This window comes from Mus pahari, chromosome 12 (genome assembly GCF_900095145.1).
Source record: "Mus pahari chromosome 12, PAHARI_EIJ_v1.1, whole genome shotgun sequence".
NCBI classification, from domain to species: domain Eukaryota; kingdom Metazoa; phylum Chordata; class Mammalia; order Rodentia; family Muridae; genus Mus; species Mus pahari.
The window spans coordinates 14,034,005-14,052,444 of NC_034601.1; the positions used below are offsets into that span (position 1 = coordinate 14,034,005).

The window sequence follows — 18,440 nt, forward strand, 5'->3', positions numbered from 1 at the left end:
ATATATATATATATATATATATATATATATATATGAAACCTAAACACTAGGCATCACTTAAAAAGGGGCTACTGACTCTGAGAAGGGGAGGAGCAATAGTTTGCTGACTAAGTCCTGACCCCAGTGCTCAACACCAGTCACCAGAGTGTGGACCCAGAGGGAATCCTGCAGGTCAGAAGTCTGCCATAGGCATACCTTCCAGAAACTTGACCAAAGGTGAGCTGCTTCACATACAAACATTGGGATAATTCAGGAGAAGCAGCAAACAGAATGTAGGCCCCAGTACAATGTAAGACAGGTTTATCCCAGCCACTTATCTTACAGCAGGCAATCAAATCCACCCAACTGTCTGAAGAGCTGTATGCTCCTGCCTTGACTCCTGCTAGGTAAGTGAACAAGCCAGGGCTATTGCTGCCCTGTGAGAAGCTCAAAGTAACAGTCCTGGAGCCCTGGGGAAAGCACAAAGCCAACCTTCCAGGAACACCAAGGTAAAGACCACCTAACTTATCCTTCCCAGAAGCTGTAGCCAAGGGTCACCTGGTCTGAAATAGCCTATCATGACTGCTTGGTTACCACCAACATATGCAGCAATATCTAGTGTCTAGCCTTGCAGACCCTCCCATCTCCTCAGCAGCTAAAGGAAGGCAACACCTCCTCCTAAGACCCTTAGCCTACGGTCTCTTATGTGCCTTTTTTTTTGGCCTTTTTAACATCTCCACCCCCACCCTCAACTGATCCTGGAATCATTACCAGAGTAATAGGTGCCACTAAGCCAAGTCCACATAAAAGCCCATGTGACTTGTCCTATACTTTCCCTGCACTGGCAACAAAGCCTGGTAATCAACTGTGGGTGTTCACCAGCTGCTCTCTCATTGTCACCAGACACAGGTGTGCCACTCTGCACATCTCCCAAACACTTCTACTTCTATTCACAGCTTCCACCTGCCCCACAGTGCATGTGCCATGCTGCAGCCCAGAATCCAGCATCAGCCTGCTTCTGGTGCTTTCCTGATTCACTTACAACACAACCAAAACTTAGATGGTAACTAACCTGCCAACTCATCTGGCCTTCGCCTCCCTATCTGCAGGCTACTGGTCTTTATCCTGGCAAACACCGATGCACCCCAGGCAAGGACTATCTATAGTTCTCTGTGGCTTCCATGGAATTTGTCAAGATCTGAATCTGGGTGGTGTGTCTGAGTACTTGTGTCCGATTTGTTTTCTTTTCACCTCCCCATGACTATTCTATACTTAAACCTGTGTCTTTACCCAGACTGATGCCTAGCACCAAAGAACTCCCAAAATAGTCTTGGGAAGGAAAGAGTTCTGGGGCCATGAAGCACTCAGAATTTGTGATGGACTCACTCACTTTTGAGCACTGTTTTAATCTTGGTCATCATTGGCTGTACACTTGTCTCTCCATCAGATGGATGATCACTGTCTCCACCATATTTTTCCTCCATTCGCCTCTTCTTGGGAGCACAGAGACCTTCTTCTAGTAAAGCGTCCACATCATTGTCAAAGTCATCCTGCAAAATAAAGTGTTCAGACCCTACAACCCTCCATGCTTTTGTTCCAAGGACAAGTTTCACATGTATGAGGGAACACACAGAGGAGCCCCTCAATGGGGACTGAGCATGCCCTGATGGCATTTGATCATCTGAAAAACAAACAGGTTGAAATGACAAGTGAAATCAACATGCCTACTCCAGGAGCACACCCAGCCAAAGAGGCTTTTCAGCAGCATCTGCTGACTCGGGTTGGAAAGACAAGGCTCAATGTTAGCCAAACTTTCTACTGAGAAACTTTACATCTTTCCCTTCTCCACATTAATATTTAACTTCACACAGGGTTTTGCTTTGTTTGATTTCCCTGCTTTTAAAAATAAAGCCACTTCCAAACCTCTCTTTGGGTTTTGCTCAGAGCCCTCCAGGGAACTGGTCACCAACATACCTCATAAGAGAAATTCAAGGCCTCTTCATCCACTCTGTCTCTTTGAACGATTGCTTTAGCCGTGAACCCGCCTGTTCCTTCTTCATCTAGCTCCAAATTGTCAGTAAAATCTTCTAACTCATCGAGCACTGCATACTCCACTCTCTTTTCCTGATCCAGCTCATTTTCCTCATCCTTCTTATCTGCACTCTCACCCCCTAGGCCTACCCCATTACCAACACTCCCGCCAAAGGGACAAGCATGCACGTCCCCACTGACAGGACTAAGGAGCTGGCTACACTCAGGCCGAGTGCTGCGTTCTACTCCTGTGTACAGCACCTTCCTGTCCTTACTCCTGCAGCTCTCAGTAAAGCTCACGCTAATCTTTACATCCTTAAGCAACTTAAGGTCAGGGGAGAACTTCCGGACCGCAGGTGCGTGCCGGGCAGTGCGCGGGCTGTGGCCACTACAGTTCGGGTCTATGAGGAGGCGGCCCTTAGAGAAGGATCCTTTGGAGAGAAGAGAAGCTCCGTAGAAGTTGAATGGGTCGTCGGCAGGAGGTTCGGACTGTCCATCACCACCAGAGCCAACGTCCATTACCTCTGCATCACTGGACGTTTGCAGGGGAGGTGGTGGAGACTGTTCATGGGGCAGCACTTGGAAGGGGCAAGCTCGGTTCTCCATCATCGCTTCTCCTGCGGGCTCACGCGGGAGAGGAGAGGGACTCTCATATGTCTCCATATTATGAGCAGTTAAGACTACTTTAAAAGACCAGAGTTTTAAACCACCTTACATAAATCTATACTGCTAACATGCACAAGTCCGTCGAGACCCGGTGTCGTCCTGCCCGCGCTGTACACACTGGAGGCTTAGTCAAGCTGGCCACATTGCTCTTTTCATTAATGTAGACAGCTTTTAGAACCACTGCCTCAATTATTGGAAATCACAATGCACTCAGCTTAAAAGATTGACGTCTAAGTGAGTCTATCTTCATGCCAAAGTGGCACCTTTCTTCTTCCACCTGCAAAGAAATTTAAAAATATCATCACAAATGACAGAAACCTTTTACTTCTCTAGTACAAAGTTAAAAGTCAAATGCTATCATTGGTGTAGTAAAGGGCCAAGATAACACTGCCTTTAAGGAAGCCTTTTAGACATCAGAAAAAAAAAACTTTAAATTTTAAGTCCTAAATTAAGTATTTTATCAACTATTCATTTTAATCTTTATTTCAGAAGCACAAAAAAATACAGTCTTAGAGCTCAAAAAGGACTAAGACTAAAATAAAAAGCTAAATTTTCCCACAGCACTCCCATAACCTGGTCTAGTGGATAAGCAAGCATGCATCACCATTTCAGGAACAGATGTAGAGTGCATGGCCTCCTTCAGGCCATAAGAGGGACATCAATCCACTCACCTGCAAGGGCTGGGTCAGTCAGAGGGCAAGTGAGACCCTCAGCTCAACTCTGTGGCACTAGAGACCTCAGAGATATAGCCAGGCACTCTGCTACCCAGGGACCCCCTCTCCTGGGCCCACAACGTGGCACGTGGACAGGACAGTGATGCAGCGTGCTGAGGTCACCAGGAGTGGCAGCATAGATCCATTCCCAGTAGAGGAAGGGTGTCTGTTGGGAAGGGAGCCTGCTAGTATTGGGGGAGGGGTAGGCGGGACAACATAGGAGAAAGGTAGAGCCAAGGTAGAAAAGGTTCTGGGTGCCATTTGGAGCCTAGCTCCAGGCTAAGAATAGTGAGCTATCAACAGGGAAGTGACTCTCCTTATAAAGAAGACTCACAGCTATACCAGGTATAGGACTGCACCAGATGTTGGGACAGTTCTCCAAAACAAAGATGTGGAAGCAGCTCTGGAGACAATAAGAAAGTGTCACGGAATGGTCTATGCTTGCAGACCCTATGGAGGTGGAAAGCAGAAAAAAAAAGGTGAAGAGAAAGCTTCTCTGCAGACACACTCTAGCACCCTGCGGAGAAGAGGGAGCTGTAGGCAGCCCTGTCTCAGTGCTCAGGCAGGCCATAACTCTGGAGCCCTGAAGAGGTCTAGGGAAGGAGACCACATGGGAGTAGAGCAGCAAAACCAAGAGGGAAATAGCAGAGAGGGAAGTATGTAATCCTAGTAAGCTCTGCTACAGAAGATGCTTGCACAGAGGTATGACACAACAAGGAAGGCAGATCAGCAGAAGGCTGGCCACAAAACCAAAAGATCCACAGAAAAAAATGTTACTGGCAGAAACACATGCACACGAACGCACACATGCACACTCCCACACCATGCACAGAAACATGCACATGCCATGCACACAGTTACAGGTGCAGATATACATACATACAACCATGCCCATGGGTAACAGCTTGGTTGCATCTACAATAACTCATGTTGGACTCCAAAAAGGACAAGAGGACAGAAAACATCATCTATATAAGCAGCTTACAATAAAAGGATTGAGTGGGGTGGTTCTGCCTTGCTGAAGGTACATATAAGTCAGAGGCTTGTTTAGGTTAAATTAAACCATTTAAAAAACTCACTTACAGTCTACTCTGAGAGGTGCTACCAAAAACAAGAGCTAATGACCCCAAGGCCTATACAGCTGGAAGGTCAAACTATATTATGACTTTATGTCCTATAACCGGCAGTGGTCTAACAGTTTTTAATTCAATGAAAATTTAACAAAACACCTCTCCAAAGATGTTCCCATCAAAGGTGCTTATGAATGACTGAGAAGAGAGCAATAACTAAGGAGCCAGGAGAGAGACCAAGGTTCCCTGGTGACCAAGGATCACTGCAGAGGACAGACTGGTCAGCATGCTTAGTCCTAACAGACCTCAAATAAGACCAGGACAGTGCCTGTTCGGTGTGCAGAGATCACAGCAAGTCAAACCTGTGGTACCTGAGGTAGGGTATGTTAATGGTAAGAACACTCAAGTAGGCAGGGGTTGGAGACAAAGATGTGGTAGAGGATAGGGAAGCATACTGTATGTTAAAGTGAGGAACTACAGGATGAAGACAATAATGAAGACATTAGTAAGTGTTAAAGCGGGGGAAGCTTTAAAGAAATATATATCATAGGTGGGGACCCTGAGGCCCTGGAAAAGGAAAGTATACATCTTGCAGAAGCAGGCAAACTGTCTAGCTCTGGAGTGCAGCAGCAGGCTAAGTTAAGTTTCTTTCTTTCTTTTTTTTTTTTTAATAACCTTTTTTACTTTATTTTAATGTAAGTACACTGCAGCTATCTTCAGACACTCCAGAAGAGGGCATCAGATCTCCTTATGGATGGTTGTGAGCTACCATGTGGTTGCTGGGATTTGAACTCAGGACCTTCGGAAGAGCAGTCGGGTGCTCTTACCGTCTGAGCCATCTCACCAGCCCCTAAGTTTCTTACCTTCCCTCTGAAAGCTTACTCAATTCATTAATCAAGTATTTGCTGGATGCCTTCCATAAGGCATACACATCATGTATATGTGTTAAGCACAAAGCAGATAAGACACTTGCCCCACAGAGCATATTAGTGTGAGATGGATAATAACAAGAAAAGTATCTATGATGTCACATGCTGACAAATATTCTGCTAAAACAAAGCAAGATAAAAAGCTAGGAAGCAGCTTCTAAAATATTAGACAAGGCTCTACAGCCAATACCCACCTAAGGATGAAACAGATGGAGCCAGGTGGTTAACAAGGGTAAAAGGAGGGTCACTGTAGAAGACACTTAAAGGAAAAGCAAAGACCCTGGGGCAGAGCCATGGTATGACCAAGCTAGAGATAATATGCTGAGTGAAACTGACAGCAGGCCTGGGCAACAAGTATTCAGTTTTTTACATTTTTATCTTGAGTAGCAGGATACTGCACAGAAGGGATCAAAACAGTAGTATCACTGACCCATGGGTAACAATGGCAGCCAAACTTCACACAGGTCCTGCCCTAAGGATTTTATGCAATTCACTCAGTACTCTGGCAGAAAGGTTAAACAACTTGCTCAAGGTTACAAAGCTAGGAAATGGTACAGCTGCTTTGCCACTCAAACAAGCAGGCCTGAGTCTGTATTACCTCAGTTTTATAACACCTTACAATTTAATGAATCACTCTGTGTCCAGAAAACCTAAGAGGGTAAGAGTAGGGATCAAATTAGAAGAGTTTAAAAGCTCACCAGATAGCTTGGACAGGGACTTTAGGCTGCAGTTTCTGGGAACTGGTCTGCTGTTGGAAACAGGTGGCAAGGTTCCTTAGGAGATGCATGCAGGCCTATGAGAGCCACCAAGGTGACTTTAGACAGGCATAAGGATTGGTCTGGCACAGACTGTGGCTATATCTTGGCGTGAATCAACCTATTTGGTATTAAAGTGAAATAGACAACTAGAAGCAAGAGATTGGAGAGCAGAAGGGAGGACAGCATTGGAGATGGAGTCATGGAAGATGTCAAAGAAAACTGATGTGAAAACTACATGAGATCACAGGGGAGGGGAATGATGACAAGAGAAGGCCAAACTGGGCAAACCAGTCAAAATCATGTTTCTCACAAGGTAAAATTCAGACAACCACTGTGAACTGCCTGCTCCACGACATGTCTGGCAACGCAGCTGCCTGTCAACCTCACTATTCTTCAGTTGACTGGATCTATGGATGCAGATCTTGATTTGTCAATTAGACTGTGAGCAAGTCAGACCCACTGCTGGCTGCTCTGGACCCTGGCACAGGGCTTACCCAGCACATGTGAACAACTCCTACTTGCTGAACCGATGGCCAGTGCTATGGCCGCAGCCTCCTGCTCAACCCAAAGGCAGTATGACCTCATCAATTCCTTTGTCACCCCGCAAATCCTATTCTAACCTGACAGGCCGCACTCACTGGACCAGCCTTTCACTCCCTTCGGTTAGTGAAGGATTACAGTGGGAACTGAGCCACTTAAAAGACTGGGAGTCTAGTTTGAGCCAGCAGATAGTGAGTACCCTAATAGTGATTGGCATACAAGAGTCAACAACCCAACACAGGACATGTCTGCATCTGGCAATAAGGTACATGCAAGCATGCAAAATGGCAAATCAAATTCCTACCATGAGCAACCCAAATCCACTGGACGATACTACTTGACATGTATCGCTGTCAACAGGTTGCCACTTGCCATTTATTTCTACAACGTTCATTGTTACTGTGAAACCACATTCTGATAAGCTACATGACACTTCATCCACGGGTAATTTGGTGGAGACTTGGGCGATTTCTTGGCTTTTCCAAACAAACAAAACAGGCCGAGTTCAGGGCGCTGAGGTGTCCCTGCCCACACCTCTCCCGCCAGAAGGCGAGGCGATGGCTTCAGGCCCACCGCCCAAGGGGCTTCGTTACCCAGCCGACAGCACCCTACGTTCATGACGCCTGGGCTCCGGGCCCGGCCCCCACTGCACAAAGGCCGCGACTCCGCGTGGCCCAGCCCGCCTAGCGCGCCGCGCCCCGCCCCGAGCCCCGGCCTGTGGCCTCGCCCGGGAGGGGGGTGGAAGGAGGGAAGGAAAGGGCGCAGCCTCTCCAGGCCGCAGCGCCCGCCGCCCGCGGGGCGCCCATCGCGCCCCGCACCTACCTGTGGCGCCCGCGACCTGCCCGAGCCGCCCGCAGCCCGACCACAGCCGGTCGACCCTCACCGACCCCGGCGCCGCTACAACCCGGGAAGGCCCTCGCAAAGCGCTCGGCTCTTGAGACCCGCTGCCGCGCGGGCGAGCGGAAGGCGGGCCTTGGCGGAGCGCTACCAATCCCGGCGCACGGCCTCCGCGTATTGGGGGAGCCGGGAGCGGGCTGAGGCGGCCGCCAATCGGCAGCGCGAGGCGCGCGCGGCCCAATTGCGAGGCGCTATGGAGGCCGGGTGGGCGGGACCAGCCGCAAGCCTGGCACGGCTAACGGCTATCGCTCCGGGTGGGGCTGAGTTGCGGCCGCGGGGTGCGCCGGGAGAGTGGCGCGTAGAGGCTGCCGGGAGCCGGGGAGCGCGGGAGTGCGAGGGACGCTGGGAGCAGATCTGTGAGCCCGCCTCTGTTGAGCTCGATTGTCACTTTTGAGTTTGCGAATGACAAAGGAGCTCCGGCTCTGGGTCGTCCCAAGGACTACGTTGGAGGTACACCCATCCTAGAAAGTCAACGGACACGATGCGCGATGCTGAGGACAGGAGAGGAGTTTTACTCGCAGTGTCATCACACCAGGAAGGACAAAGGTCTGATGACTAAAAATCTGTTCGCTGTGCTTACAGCATCCTCCGTGTCAAAAAAGGAAGAGAAGCAGAGCCGATTGGGGGTCCTTTTAGTCTGGGATGGCCCTTAGGTAGGCCTTGCAGACCTGTGGCAGTGCCAAAGACCATAAAGATAAAAAGACTTAAGCTGGTCAAGACTCATCTAACACCCGTGGTAGTAGTATGTGAGACTTAGGAAAATTCTTTTGGACAGAAGTGACTCAGAAACTAAATGAAATTAGCCAGGTCTGTTCCTGAGCCCTTCAAATCCCAAACCCACAAACCATTACTTACATTGCTATGAACCCGGGACTAAGGTGGGGCTAAGTTATATTAATACTATCCAGAACCTCAAACAGCTTAGCTTTCCTTTAGGTTCTCATTCAAGTCAATAAATGTAATAAAAAAAAAATTATAGAAAACTGTCCGCCGTTAGCCAGATTTCTGAGTTTGAGGCCTGCCTGGTCTACAGAGTGAGTTCCAGGACAGCCAGGGCTACACAGAGAAACCCTGTCTCAAAAAAAAGAAAGAAAGAAAGAAAGAAAGGCCTGGGCTGGAGAGATGGCTCAGTGGTTAAGAGCACTGACTGCTCTTCCAGAGGTCCTGAGTTCAATTCCCAGCAACCACATGGTGGCTCACAACCATCTGTAATGGGATCTGATGCCCTTTTCTGGTGTGTCTGAAGTCAGTGACAGTGTACTCATAAATAAAATAAATAAATCTTTAAAAAGAAAGAAAGAAAAGGCCACCAGCTGTAGGAGGCACAGAGGTCTGTGTGCTTAAAGACAAGCACTAAGGGATCCTGGAATATGGTGGTGTTCCTTCAAGGGAAGGAATGCCAAAGAGAGGAGAGGTCAAAGAGTCTATGGCAGAAAGGGCAAAGTTTTGTAGGAATCAGAAGCTAAGGGAAGGGAAGCCATGAGCAGAAGAGATTTAGGTTAGGGGTGGGGTGAAAAGAGCTGAGAGAAGCTACAGGTACTGAGTGAACCTAGGGACCTGTGGGTGCTTTGGTATGCTAGGAACCACAGCCATTTGCCCTGACAACCACCAGAGCCCTGTGTACCTTCAAACCTTTTGGAAAAGCTCAATGCACACTGGGAAGAACTAACATGGGAATGAATGTTGAAGTCAGCCCCGAACTTACGGAGACACAGAGTCCCAGCACGCACAGAGAGGCTTTAGACTTCAAGAGTGGGAAATAGATCCAAGGAAGGAGGGGAAGTATGGAAAAAAGCTACTATTTGGTACTCCAGTCAGCCTTACTGTTTTTTGTCTACAAATATGTACGTGTACTAGATGCCCACAGTAGTCAGAAGAGGAAATTGAATCCCCTGGAACTGGAATTGCAGTGGTTGCAAACCACCGTGTAGGTACTGAGAACAGAACCCGGGTCTTCTGTAAGATGAGTGAAACCATCTCCCTAGCCCCCACAGTTCATTTTCTGATTGACAACTAAGATAGTACAGATGGCAAGCATTTGTAAATAGAATTCTGACTAAAGATATCTTGGCTTTATATTTCCCTCAGTGAGGATCATTCAGTATTGCTGATTTATTTTTCCTGCGTGCTAATCTAGAAGTCCAAGCAATAAAACTAAAGATAATAAGTGAGCAGTCAGCTTTAAGTGGAATTTAAATGCATTTAAGAGAAGAAATAAGGGAGCTGGAGAGATGGCTCAGAGGTTAAGAGCACTGACTGTTCTTCCAGAGGTCCTGAGTTCAATTCCTAGCAACCACATGGTGGCTCTCAACCATCTGTCATGGGATCTGATGCCCTCTTTGGTGTATCTGATGACAGCTACAGTGTACTCATATAAATAAATAAACCTTTAAAAAAAGAGAGAGGACTGGTGAGATGGCTCAGCAGGTAGGAGCATTGACTGCTCTTCCAAAGGTCCTGAGTTCAAATCCCAGCAACCACATGGTAGCTCACAATCACCAGTAATGAGATCTGACACCCTCTTCTGGCATGTTTGAAGACAGCTACAGTGTACTTATATATAATAATTAATAAATCTTTGGTCTTCTGAGCGGTCAGAGTTGACTGGAACAAGCAGGGCTGACCAGAGTGAGCAGAGGTCCTAAAATTCAATTCTCAACCACATGAAGGCTCACAACCATCTGTACAGCTACAGTGTACTCATATAAATAAAATAAAATAAATAAACCTTTAAAGAGAGAAAGAGAGATAAGAAATAAGCCAAGCATTGTAGCAGACACATCTCTGTGATTCTGGGGCCAGCCAAGGCTATATAATGAGACACTGTCTCAAAAAAATTCAAAATAAAAAGGAAAGAGAAAAATGAACTGGGCAGTGGTGGCATATACCTTTATTCAGGAGGCAGAAGCAGGTGGATCTTCAGGCCAGCCTGGTCTACAGAACGAGTTCCAGCCAGGGCTACACAGAGAAACCCTATCTCAAAGGCAACCTCATAAAGTTCAGATGAGGGTATTTTAAACTCTCAGAATCAAGATATTTAAGGTCAGGATGTTAGCAAAATTTTAGATGGTGTCAAAATTTAAATTCTAAATGTCTTTCTCAGTCCTCTGCCCCATATGTCCTCTACAAGAAAAACATCAGCTTCATCCTCCTCCATCACTCTCTTCTCTCATAATCCTCAAACGGAATAAAATCTATGTCAAAGGAAAAGGTTGCTTTGGCCATTTTAAGAAAAATGAGAGAGAAACCCGATATTGTCATATTCTCTGGTGAGAAAATCTGGGCTAAAACCATTGGTTACAGGGTTCTCTGAGTCATGTCAAGGCTCTGGGACTAAAAAAAGGATAGCAAGTTAAAAAAAAAAAAGAAATAAAAACAAAACCATAAAATAAAACACTGTAACCACTACAAGTGAAGATTAGTGAGTGTGTGTGTACATATATATGTATGTCTGTGTGATAAAGGTGCCAGATCCCCTGGAACTGGAGTTACAGATAACTGTGAGCTGCCATGTGAGTTCTGGGAACCAAACTCCGGTCCTCTGGAAGAGCAGCCAGTGCTCTTAGGTTGCTTTTTAAAGAATTTTTTTCTATGTTTCAGTGTTTAGCCTACATGAAGGTATGAGCACCAGGTGCTTGCCTAGAACCTGTGAGTAGAGTAGAGGGGACCAGATTTCCTGAAACCAGAGTTGCACCAGTGAGCAAACACCATATAGGTGCTGGAGACCAAACCCAGGTCTTCTGCAAGAGTGTTATTATTATTATTATTATTATTGTTATTGATATTGTTATAGGGAAGGGGATGGAGAATTGGGGGAAGGAGCAGAGGGGGAGGGGGATAGGGAGAAGGGAGGGAGGGAAATGGGAGGGGAAGGAAGGGAGAAGCAAAGGGTCACAACCAGTGTTCTTAACAGCAGAGCCATCTCTCTAGTCCGTGGTGCTATTTTTTATTTTAATTTGTATTTTATTGTTATGTGTATGGATGTTTTGCCTGTGTGTATGTCTGTGTACTATGTGCATGCCTGCTGCCTCTAGAAGCCAAAAGAGGGTGTTGGGCTCCCCTCTTTTATTGGAATTAAAGATGGTTGAGTACCACCCTGTGGCTGCTGGGAACTGAGCTCAGTTTCTTTGAAGAGTAGCCAGTGTTCTTATCCCTGCAGCCCCTGCTACTCCCACCACGATGCTTTTTTTTTTTTTTTTAAGATTTATTTATTTCATGTATGTGAGTACACTGTAGCTGTCTTCAGACACCCCAGGAGAGGTTATCAGATCCCCTTACAGATGGTTATGAGCCACCATGTGGTTGCTGGGAATTGAACTCAGAACCTCTGGAAGAGCAGTCAATGCTTTTATTATTATTATTATTATTATTATTATTTGGTTTTTAGAAACAGGGTTTCTCTGTGTAGCCCTGGCTGTCCTGGAACTCACTCTGTAGTCTAGCCTGGCCTTGAACTCAGAAATCCCGAGTGCTGGGATTAAAGGCGTGCACCACCACGCCAGGCTCAGTCAGTGCTCTTAACCGCTGAGCCATCCAATACATCAGATACAGCAATACATCCAATACAGCAGATACTTTTAGAGCTTTGGAGGCTGGGTGTCAGGATGGAGGTGGCAGCAAGGCTCTGCACCCTCTGCAAACTCCAGGTGCACCTTGACTGCTGTAGGACTCCAGCATGCATGGACTCGAGTCTGCACGCGTCTGTATCTCCATTCCTATTACATAAGTCACAGCTGCCCACGGAGAGTTCAAGGCCAGCCTGGTCTACAGAATAAGTTCTAGGACAGTCAAAGCTACACAGAGAAACTGTCTAGAAAAACAAAGAAAGAAAGAAAGAAAGAAAGAAAGAAAGAAAGAAAGAAAGAAAGAAAGAAAGAAAGAAAGAAAGAAAGAAAGAAAGAAAGAGAGAGAGAAAGAGNGAGAGAGAAAGAGAAAGAAAGAAAGAAAGAAAGAAAGAAAGAAAGAAAGAAAGAAAGAAAGAAAGAAAGAAAGAAAGAAAGAAAGAAAGAAAGGAAGGACAGAAAATAAAACAAGTCACAAGGTTTGGATAGCAAAGAATGACTTTAGGTTATTGTCATCTCCTCTACAAAGACCACCTCCAGACAGTCTTACTCTGAAGGAGTGGGATGAGGGTTTCCTTTTGGGGAGGACAAAGCTTAGTCCATAAGAGAAGCTACACTTTTGGGTCACCCCTTCCACGGGAAGCCACTGAGAAGTTCCAGGCCGACTTGGGGCAGAGGACTATATGACCAGGGTTTAGAAAGCATTTCCTGGCTGCACAGCATGACAGACATAGACTAGACATATGAGGGGTTCCCATGAGAGTAGGAACCAGTATAGAACAAGGGTGCAGGGTCTACAACCTGTGGGGCTCAGCCAATGTGACACTCAGTATCTCTTTCTTCTTAGGCCTCAGTGATATGCTTTGTCACCCCTTGAACCTTAGTTTGAATCAAGCAGTATTTCTCTCGGACCCCAGAGGAGGATAGTAGAGACAGGAAGGGTAAAGTCAGGCTCTTGTTCTTCCCTAGAGGGACCAGCACATTCAGTCTGGAATACCCAGTTCAGAACTATCCTGGCTCACTACTCCAAAATACCAAGACAGGTGGCTGAAGAGGGAGCCTGAGCTATGGGCTTGTAGCTGGTGGGGCAGAGGAGCATGGTTCCCCAGGTCTAGGGTTAAAGACACCCCCTTAACCTCTCTCTACCTCCCCAACCCCACCATCCTCTTGCTATCTCTTCTTCTAGGGCCTCCTTATGAACCAAAGGATCCTAGGGACTCTGATGAATCCCTGGTGGTGGCAGCTCCCTGTAGTCACAAACAGGTGCCCTCACACCCAGGCTCTGCCTAAGGACAGATGGATGGCTTGACCTGCAGGCATCCATCAGTGTTCCAGAGCTTATGTAAAAAATAAAGATTCTCAAGTGGGCATCTGACCCACCATGATAGTTCCAGTTATGACTGTTGCCACCTCACAAAGGAAGAAAACTCTGCAACACTGTTAACTTGTAGTGAGATTTCTGGGGACTCTGGTGAGAGTACAAATAAGAGATCCCAGAGAGGGCCTGAGGAGGCTGCTGCTCCCGGTTGCTGATGTTGCTGCTTAATGAGAAGTTGGAAATATCCTAACAATGAAGATTGGACCTGACCCAAGGAGCTCAATGCCTCTATCAGTAGTAAGTAGCCAAAAGAGGTCCATGCCCCCCTCTCACCTCTAACCATCTTTCTCTCATCTACTGTTGGGAGGCTGAAAGGGATTAGGGCACAATAAGGATGGAAGGGAGTAAGATATATAAGAACCCAATAAAATAGTTTTTTAAAAAGCCAACACTCATTACAACCTCAAAGTTTTATTATCAACTGTGCACATTCAAGTTCACATTCCTATGGTGTATACCATAACAAGGGCAATGGGAGATGGCAGGGGCTAGTTGAACCACTGGTTGAGATGGTCTTGCTCAGAACCCACAATCCTGGGCAAGCAGGGGTCTAAGAGATCCCAGGGTCCAAACTACAGGACTGAGAAAATGCACACAAGGTCCTCGTATGTGCAGAACCACTGAACACACATGAACACAAACAAATACAGGATCTTCAGTTTCTATAAAGAGTCTGCTTTTGTTACCTGTCCACGGATGAGACCCACTGCCCAAATGTGTGAGGTGAGAGATATGATCCTACTCATCAGTCAGGTGCACACAGTGGTAGTGGGGTTGAGCAACAGGTCTGTGTTCACATACGGCACACCCGGGCCTGACTCACACCTAGTATTTAACTCTGTCGTTCTCCATTGGTACCCTGAGCTGAGTATGAGGACCCAGATCAGAACAACCTGGTCCTAGGAATGCTGGCTGAGCCACAGACATGCAGGGTGGCCATGAAAGGTTCCTGCCCACACTGGCCCGCGAGGAACAGCATCCTAGGGACCTGGCAGGAGCTAACTCTGTAGTGTGAACTCATAGGTGTTGGTCTCCCAGCGAGAGGTGTCTTTGTCCAGCATGCTTCGTTCAGTGAAGGTCACGTGGCCATCTGCATCCACAAGGATGATGGTGTTGGTTCTGAAAGAAAGCATCCTTTAGCCTCTGCCCCACCGTTTAGCGTCACGGCTGGGACCAGACCTGAGGTAGGAAGGGTACCCATCATACCCAGGGTCTGAGCTAGCTATTCAGCTCTGGCATCACGTGGGCTATTTAAATAACAGCCTCAACTTTGAGGACATGAGGGGCTCATTGGAGGCATCTGGGCCCTGGACAGCACATAGTGGGAGAGTCCTATTACTGCTGCTCTAAAACACTTAAGCTTGGCCTGACCTTTTCCATAGCAAAAACCATTTCACAGATTGGGTGGTAGTAGTGCACTCCTTTAATCCCAGCATTCAGGAGGCAGAGACAGGTGAATCTGAGTTGGAGGCCAGCCTGGTCTACATAGCAAGTTCCAGGATGGCCAGAGCTACATAGAAACTCTCCCAAAAAACCAAAAAGGAAAAAAAGTACCAATTAACACATTCCTTACAGGGTGGTCCCAGATCTGACCCCACTGGCAGTACACCAGGCCCCCAGATACCTGGCCATGTCTGAATGTTCAAGAACAAGAAGTTAAGCTCTCAACTACCTGAGGTACATGGTCTGTTCACCTAGAAGTCTCCTGTATCTCCTTCTTCCTCCACGGGCCCAGGCTAAGTCAGCTGGCTCCCTTGCTTGTTCCTTCTAGCCCATCCTAGAGTAGGTTCTCATGTGTGAGTTCCTGCCCTTCAAAAGGGCTGGCACACAGCATAGCTGCCATCCAGCATATAAATCACAGGCTCTGGAAAATCAGTGCCAGGCCATCTTCCAACCAATATCTGCCAGCAGAAACATCCCAAATGCCATCTCTGGCTTCTATGAACAGGTGAGGCAGCCAGAAGCCCCACCTAGGATACAATGGCAGCCTCAGGAGGCCAGAGCTCTGACCCACCTGCCCTATGCATGGGCACGTTACCTAAAGGCTCTGATCAACCTACAGTTAAGTCTGAAGAGACACTCTGGAATGTACCGAATCAGGGGTGGTGCCTAGCCATGGCCAGCTGTATTGTGGGGGAATACCCAACAGGAAGTGTACGTGCCCAGGAGTCCCAACCCTGATCACCTGGTGCCATAGGTGGCACAGCGGACACACACTGCTGCATACTTGCTCAGCATTGGCTGTATATACTCCTGGCCCTGGTCCTCAATGGCTGGGTCTGGCAGCTGTCTAGAAGAAAAGAAGGCCAGCGAAGCTGTTAGTGCTTACTGCCTGTCTGTAGCTTATGTATATGGGGACCCCTATATGCCATGCTAGCTGCCTGAGATTCCCGAGGAGCCCTGTGGGAGAGGAATCATAGGCTTATTCATAACTTTCCTACTTGGCTCCTTCTACTTTGCCACCCTTCTACTCCAACACTAAACCTAGGCATCCAGATGGCACATACACTCTCTATTGTGTCTTAATGGTATCCTGTGGGCATCTGGCCATACACAAGAGCCTACTGAAACCCCGAGACTCACCAACCAGCACAACTTGTACCATGACTATAGTTATCAATAAGAAAAGCCAAAGCCATAATTGGCCTGCTCAAGTGACTGAGGATCATGTGGACACATGCCTGAGCCAAGTGGCATGGTGAACATTAGGACTCTTGGCTTGAATGGCTAAGGCCCAAGGGCCCAGAGTCTGAGGGCGCCCCATGAAGAAGGCTTTGGGCATAGAAGAGGGTGTGTGGGGGGTGTTTGTTTCTTCCAGGGACAGGTGTGTTTTTGCCTACTGCTTAGCTCCAAGGTCACTGGAGACAGGGCATAGCAAACAATGTCAACCCTAGGCCTGTTCTGACTGGCTTCTGGATTCTTTGGCTCTTCTCCCTAAGGTTTGCTGAGCAGCTAGAACCTTCTAGAATATAACACTGGTCCTCCTTGTAAAGAGGGAGTCCAGGTCTCAGAGAATACCAAGTCTCCCAGAGCACAGGCCCCTGGCTGCACCATCTTATTATCCAGGGTCCACTGGACACCCTGACTACAAGAGGAATAGGCTTGCATCTTTTTTTTTTTGTTTTTTTTTTTTGTTTCTCAAGACAGGGTTTCTCTGTATAGCCCTGGCTGTCTTGGAACTAACTCACTTTGTAGACCAGGCTGGCCTCGAACTCAGAAATCCACTTGCCTCTGCCTCCCGAGTGCTAGGATTAAAGGCGTGCGCCACCACGCCCGGCCTAGGCTTGCTTCTTAAGCCGGTAGAGGATCATGTCAGGTAAGGCATTCCTACAGTTGGTGAGTATCTGTTTGCCAGTCTTCACAGACCTTGAAGGTAGCAGAGCCTGCCTTCTTCCCTGCTCTAGACCAGTGTGGCTACCCCAGAGGGTCTTTCTCACTTACGCCTCCTCATTGTTGAGGACATCTAGGAGCTGGGTGACAAGGGCGTCCTTAGGGAGTGCCTCGCTCTGCTCCACCGCTTCCATGAAGAGTTGTTTGCCAAAGCACAGCTTCTTCCAGGGTGTCTCCAGCAGGGCATTGCTGAGCCCATAGGTTCCTATAGGAAGAAGGTCAGCCTGGCCATGCAGAGGCCACAGGTAGCTGGAGCAGATGGCTTACCGTCAAGCATCCCAAGCAAGGCGCCCGTAGAAGCCAGTTCTGATGTAGGTCCAGCTGAGAACCTAGAACATCACTCTGGCTCGGCACCCGTAGAAGCCAGTTCTGATGTGGGTCCAGCTGAGAACCTAGAACATCACTCTGGCTCTGCTGGAGCCCCCAAGGCGAAGCTGTCAGTCCTAATGGCACTGCTTTTTCTTTCTGGATTAGTTTGGAAAACCATTCCATAATGGAGCTGGGAGATCCACAAAGAATGGAGTTGGACCTGACCTCATACCCTATGCAAAAATGACCTCAAAGCCAGAAAAATGGCTCAGTGGGTAAAGGCACATGCCGCCAAGCCTGATGACCTGAGTTCAAGCTCTGGGACCTACCTGGTGGAAGAAGAAAACTGCCTCCTGCAAGTTTGTCCTCTGACCTCCACATGCAAACTGAGGCGTGGGCACGTAGGCATGTACATGCACACACACATGCACAACAGAGAGAAAGGTTTGAGGCAACTTTGTTTACGTGAAACCTATCTCCAAAAACCATTTTAGGATCAAATATGGTGGCATGTATCTATAATCCTAGAACTCAGGAGGCTGAGGTAAGGTTTGGCAGGTTTGAGGTCAGCCTACGTAGCAAGCTTCAGGTCAGCCTGGGCTGAATGGGACTGTGTCCCAATATGAGCACATGTGCTAGTGCACGCACATGCACACAGGTAGTAAACACATTTGTAAAAGAAAAAGCTTCATGACCCAGTGAGCAATGATCTATTAGGTAAGACAACACAAGTATATCAACAAGATAAATGGGACTTCATATAAACTTAAAGTTATGTATTGAAAATGTGCCAAAGAAGTTAAGTAAAAGACAAAATGGGAAAGGATTTCTGCAAGTTAGAAATTCGATGAGATTTGTAGATCATAGAAGGAAGTTTTACAAGACTACAAGAGAACAGAATTTTCAGGTGGATAGATCACACCTGTAATTCCAGCATTCAGAAGGAGAAAGTGGGAAAGTCAGAAGCTTAATGTCATCCTTGGATACACTGAGTTTGAGTGTGGCTAGCCTGGGATACATGACCCCCTAATCCCTCTCTACAAAGGGAGAGGTAGTGGTAATGATGTCGGATAGGGGAGGTGGGTGTGATGGTTTGTATATTCTTGGACCAGGGACTGGCACCATTTGGAGGTGTGGCCTTGTTGGAATTGGTGTGACCAGGTTGGAGTAGGTGTGTCACTGTGGGTGTGGGCATAAGATCCTCACCCTAGTTGCCTG

At 47.4% G+C, this 18,440-nt stretch overlaps 2 protein-coding genes across 9 annotated transcripts in view; both read right to left on the bottom strand.

The window, feature by feature from the left end:
• The window catches only part of Dgcr8 (DGCR8 microprocessor complex subunit), a 34,244-nt gene extending 26,610 nt beyond the window's left edge, over positions 1-7,634 (bottom strand). The window contains exons 1-3 of one of the 2 annotated variants that reach the window (XM_021209381.2): positions 7,509-7,634; positions 1,954-2,953; positions 1,370-1,529 (exon numbers count right to left, since the gene is read on the bottom strand). In XM_021209381.2, the coding sequence (XP_021065040.1) occupies positions 1,370-1,529; positions 1,954-2,673 (880 nt within the window). In that variant the 5' untranslated portion in view covers positions 2,674-2,953; positions 7,509-7,634. Of the gene's footprint in view, positions 1-1,369; positions 1,530-1,953; positions 2,954-3,347; positions 5,115-7,508 lie in introns of those variants that run through there. The other variant, XM_029544883.1, reaches the window with a different exon arrangement.
• Positions 7,635-13,918: 6,284 nt separating this feature from the next.
• The window catches only part of Tango2 (transport and golgi organization 2 homolog), a 46,126-nt gene continuing 41,604 nt past the window's right edge, over positions 13,919-18,440 (bottom strand). For all 7 annotated transcript variants that reach the window (XM_029544443.1, XM_029544445.1, XM_029544446.1 and 4 more), the window contains 3 exons: positions 16,965-17,118; positions 15,709-15,813; positions 13,919-14,642 (listed from right to left, as the gene is read on the bottom strand). In XM_029544443.1, the coding sequence (XP_029400303.1) occupies positions 14,522-14,642; positions 15,709-15,813; positions 16,965-17,118 (380 nt within the window). In that variant the 3' untranslated portion in view covers positions 13,919-14,521. The remainder of the gene's footprint in view (positions 14,643-15,708; positions 15,814-16,964; positions 17,119-18,440) is intronic.